Below are 5,680 nucleotides of genomic sequence, written 5' to 3'. Positions count from 1 at the left end.
TACCCCATCTACATTACGGCTTTGTATATAGATTCAAATATAATTTGACCGATTTTTTTCATTAATTATATATTATTAAAGAATATCAGAACGCATGGTCTTTATTATTGTCCCTTAATTAAATCAGTCGGAGGCTAATTAATTAGTATAACCTTGCATAACTATATATAAGGCTATAATGATATGAATGTGTATTAGGACTGCATAGTACATTTTATTAATACAAGTAATAATCATTATGCTTACGTTTGATGAGTGTTTAGTTTAAACTGTTCATGAGTTCATTACTTGTTCTCTTGGTGGACGAAGACTTAACATCACTATTAGTTTAAATTTTTTATTTGATACGCTAAATAAATATAGATATAGCCATAGCTATTATTAGGTTTATTTGATTGAGCATCTGGCCATTTTGATGAGACGATAAAAATGGAAATATCATTTAAAGGAAGATTTTTTTTTTCTGATTTCAAATTAAAAATTAATAATTAAATTAATCATTATATATTTTATATAAATATATATTATTTAATTTTGCACTTTTTTAGACAATAAAAATTCATAAAAATTTTAATATTATGTCATGTACTAATAATTATTCATTTAAAAAATTTAAATTAAAAAATAATAAACAATTATATTTCTAACCATCCATTAACTTTCTTTGGTGTCCAAACTCATTTAGCAATTGTTATATAATAATCTTAATCAAATCAAATCCGGATCCACTTAACACATGTTTATAAATAGTTTATGGATAGAATAGAACAACCAGTATTAAACGAAAGACGGCAGAGACAACAATATTCAAAAGCTATTATTTTATTTATAGGTACTGGGATACATTTTATAATGGTTATTAATTATTATAATCAATTAACTCTGCGATTAAAAAACAACATAAAATCATAATCTTATTAATTAATTAGTTGATGAATAATATTTTCAGAAGTAATTTACCTTACCTTTCAATGCATTCAATGCATCCATCAATCCCTCCTTTACGAATCTGTCAAAATATTTTAATCTTTCTTTAACTCTTATGCTGCATTTGTTTCTCATAACAGGACAGGACAAGACACTGATAAATAAATAGAGATACAAAATTTTTTGTTTTTATATTCTGTTTGATGATAGACTGTGACAAATTATAAAAATCTAATTTATTCTCATCTTTTTGTCATTTAAAAAATTTGAGATAAAAAATATAATAATAAAAAATATAATTATGAAAAATTAACAAAAATAATTAAAAAAATAAAAAAATAAGTTGTGTCCTTTGTTAGTGTTTCTGTGTCCTTCTTATCAGAATAGACACAAAATATACTAATTCAGTGTCTCTGAACATATTGTCTCTATCCATATTTTTCTATCAAACATGATTTTGTATCTCTGTGTCCCTGTCTCAGTATCCTGTATCTGTAAACAAATGCAACCTTACATATACAGGCCTATATATACTTTTGTTTAAAATTTATTGTTTTGTAAAAATATATTTACTACATAATTTTTTAAAATTCTATTGATGCATGACAAATAAAAATTGAATATAAAAAAATCCAAAATAAAACTTAAGGGGAAAAAAAGAAGAAGAAGGAACAAGATGATCATAACATGTGGTTGAGTATTATTTGCGGAACTCACTTGTGATTCACTCAATGATGTTGATAGATAGTATTATATATAGTGTGTTATAAGTAAGAATATCAATCATAGGATCGTCCAATAATCAATAATGAGTCCCAAAATGACAAAATTAAAAGGTAAAGTAGTAGTAATAATAATAATATATATAACAACAATAATAATAATAATAATAATAATTAAGATGTCAAAACAAAAAGAAAAAAAGAAGAAAAATCCACAAAAGATGGAATGCCTTAATACACAAGTGATTGTGTTTCGATCGTTTCGTGCGTGGTAATTAATCACTGTTTTTGTTTATTTATTTTTTAAATGGTTTTGCAGGGTGATTACTACATCGGCAGCGATGAAGATGAAGAAGTCTACTTGAGTCATGATGAGGAGGATTATTATGCTTTTAAAAATTATTACCACTGTCACCCTGTTTCTTCCACTGAAAAGGTATTATACAAAGACGGAGTCTTCAGTGTTTAATTGTCTATGACTAAGATGGTTAAACAATTTTAGTAATATTTAAAAAGTTTAATTATTCTGTTAGTTCTTATAATTTTACTAAATTTTTAATTAAATTTTTGTACTTTTTTTTTTCTTTTCAATTAAGCCCCTACTGTGATAAAAACGATGGAATTAACGGAATATTCTATTAAGCAAAATGAGTATGTCTAACACTTGACTAAATATTCTGTATAATTTAACAGAATATTTTATTAATTTCAATATTTTTGTCACAGTAAAAACTTAGTTACAAAATCTGATATAATATAAGGACCAAATTAAAATATATATATGAAAATCTAATTAAAAATTCAATAAAATAGAAACTGACAATATAATTAAACCTAATTAAAATTAGAACTCATACACTAATCCCACTATTGTTGGCTGTTAACAAAACCAAATTAAAAGCCTGAGTTGGACAGTTTAATCAACTACCAACCCTAATATAAAATATCCACTCCATTATCATAATTAATACACATTATTATTATTATTATTAAAATTATTCCTCTCATATACCAAACTTAGGATTGAATAATAATTTCCTATCTTCATGAAAATCATTCTACCTTGCTCATAAAGGCAAGTAGCAACCTCAACATAATCCTATCTATTTAATTAGTCTCTCTTATATGATGATATACCTAGCTATATAGTCTATGCTTTGAGACATACATTACAAATTAAATTATAACTATACACTTAAACTTTTGGGGTTTGGGAGAAAAATATGAGAAAGAAAAATATGGAAAGATTAGTAGTTCTTCCATTCTCATTTGGATGTGCTTCTCATTCAAGTGTTCAATTAGGTGCACCCAAAAGACCAAAAGCTGATGATTCTTCAAAAGCCACTATTATTGTTCCAAGTAGCATACTCTCTCTCTCTCTCTCTCTACCTATCTTTGATTTATTGCTATCTATGTAATTTGAGATCTATAATTTTTCTATGTAAGGAAGAAAAGAAGGAGAAGATCATTGTCAAAGATCATCAAAGATCAAAGGGAAGATGATGATGAAGAGACTCAAACCTTCTTCTGGGTTTCTAGTTCTACCAAAGCCTAATGTTGCTGCTGGAATTCAGAGATTAATCAGAGGCATCAAGAGTTTGTCTCAATTATTTTGTGAGTTCATTATTTATTATTTATTATGATCTCTATTTTATTTGCATTTATTAGTTATTACTATGTATATTGTATATAACTTATAGTGGGATTTTTGCCTGTGGTATATAATTTTGACTATATATTATATAGATATATAAAAGGNNAAAATATATATCAAAATTTGCAACAAATTTTTGCGAAAAAATTTGCAGGTAACATTCGCAACTATTTTGTTGTTTTTTAGTCGTGACAGTTTTATTTAAGGTGAAAACTCAGGTGCAGTCAATTCCATGTGAAGTTGATAGCTGAAAGCCGTTAAATAATTTGAATTATTTAACTAAATTTTTATCTAATGGCTCTCAGTTATCAACTTCATGTGAAATCGACTGCATTTGAGTTTTCACCTTTATTTAATTACAAAATAAGATACTAAATTGTACCCACTTATTATTTGCATATCTATTTTGTTTCTCATTTTATAATATTACCACCTATCTTTTTTTTCTTTTTCACATTGAACACAATAAAATTAAAATTTATTTTATTATCGAAATTTCTCACTACTAAACCATTCTTATTGCCTTATTAAATTAGTTACATTCTCAGTCCAAACAAAAAAAAATTAGTTACATATCTCTTCAACCGACAAGCGAATATTTCTTAGGCATATTTAATTTCTTAATGTACAAAAGATGTTACGGTATATTCCATTTAAATATTATTATAATAACACACTTTGGTTGGTGGTTATAAACCTATAATCTATCAATTAGGTACAACGACCTTGAAAATGATTTAACAAGGATTTTTCAAACGCAAATATTTGTATATAAGTGTGTGTGTGTGTATCAAAAGTAGTTAAGAATTAAAATAACCTGAAAAGATAATTGTCAATTTACCTGAATATTATAGGAAAAATATCATTCAGTTTTAAGAATAATTAACAAGTGTTATAAAACACAGCCTTGATATTCTTTTAAGAAAAAAATGTACTAGTGATCTCTTTTCTACTTTTTTCTTTTTTTGACTAACTATTTAATTGTTAACTTTTTTTGTTTTTTACTGAAATGGGCTGGGCCGAAGCCACAATAAGATTAGTTTTGATTTAACAATTTGCATACAATGATTAGTCCATTTACACTTCAAAAAGAATTAGGATATTGACATAACTCTACCAAATCTTTGATGTGTATACTGTATATTGTATAGTATCTATTATCTAATGACTAAAAGTGAACCTTTTTAGAAAAAAAATAATTACACTTGAAAAGAATAATTAGTTAATACTATAGTTTATTGATTGTGGATAGCTATGTAAAAGAAAATACATCTCTTTAAAAAAAAAATACCGATAGAAATATAAGTAAAATTTATCTTAAACATTAAAAATAAAGTAAATAGTTAAATTTGTTTCTGAAAGGTCATTCGTTTTTTAAATTAATCTCAAAATATTTTTTAATCAAATTGGTCCTTTAAAAATTTTAAATTAATCACGTTAGTCTTTCTGTGATTTTTTTTGTTGACAGTGCCAAAATTTGTTAATATGGCACGTTAAGTAATACTACAACACACGTAGAATTCTTAATTGACTATTAGTATGATAAGTTTATGAAATCTTTCGAGAACTAATTTGACAATTTACTCATATTGAATCAAATTAAATATTAAAAATAATTTTAAAACATGACAAATATTAGAGACAAAGAATATATTTTATTATTTAAATTTTATATCATTGTTGTAATCTAATTTGTTGAATAATACTCTTTCATTTAATTTCAGTTTATAAAGAGGATGTTATTGAGGAGGAGGAGCCTGAGATGGAAATAGGTTATCCAACAGATGTGAAGCATGTGACACATATTGGACTTGATGGATCAACAACCACAATTAATAATAATAACAATAATAATAATAATATTGTGAAGAGTTGGGACAATAATAATCCTCCTAATGCACCTGAGTTCCTGTGTTTGTCTCCAATTTCAGTTAAGCAATTTGAGTTGGCCATGAATGCCCAAGCTCATCAACAATCTCTTGTTAATCATCCTTTCTCAAATAATTGTGATTGAAAAACTTCTTTAATTTGTTGGAAGGTTTTATTGATTGGCAATTTCCAAGTATTTAGTTTTCTTCTCTAATTGTAGATTAATGATATGATTATTATTAAAGGTTAAGTTTGGTTTCTAGGAGTTTAATTACTTACAAGTATATATATGCACAAAATGATGAAGATTCATCAATATTTGTAATCTCTTTGACTTTTTTTTGTTAAAAAGAAATTAACTACAAATTATTATTAGTTTTTATCAATTAAAAGTAAAAAAAGAAGATGATTAAGATTGATAATGCTCGCTTTTGTTTTGTGTAAATTTATTAACTCAACTATCCTTTACCTAGTTAAGGTGGATAAAAACGTTAATAACAAATTGTGG

General features: G+C 25.5%; 1 protein-coding gene across 2 annotated transcripts; it reads left to right on the top strand.

The window, feature by feature from the left end:
- On the top strand, positions 2,639-5,385 carry LOC107638186 (CRIB domain-containing protein RIC4). 2 transcript variants are annotated; one of them, XM_016341354.2, is made up of 3 exons: positions 2,639-3,008; positions 3,105-3,263; positions 5,028-5,385. In XM_016341354.2, exons 1-3 carry the CDS (start codon positions 2,873-2,875, stop codon positions 5,315-5,317), a joined length of 585 nt encoding a protein of 194 aa, XP_016196840.1. In that variant the 5' UTR covers positions 2,639-2,872; the 3' UTR covers positions 5,318-5,385. The 2 variants fall into 2 exon arrangements, with proteins under 2 accessions (XP_016196840.1, XP_016196839.1); XM_016341353.2 differs by having other exon boundaries at positions 2,643-3,008; positions 3,096-3,263.

Source organism: Arachis ipaensis, chromosome B04 (genome assembly GCF_000816755.2).
Source record: "Arachis ipaensis cultivar K30076 chromosome B04, Araip1.1, whole genome shotgun sequence".
Lineage (NCBI taxonomy): Eukaryota > Viridiplantae > Streptophyta > Magnoliopsida > Fabales > Fabaceae > Arachis > Arachis ipaensis.
The sequence above is the reverse complement of the archived record's forward strand: the minus strand, read 5'-3'. Positions and strand labels throughout refer to the sequence as shown.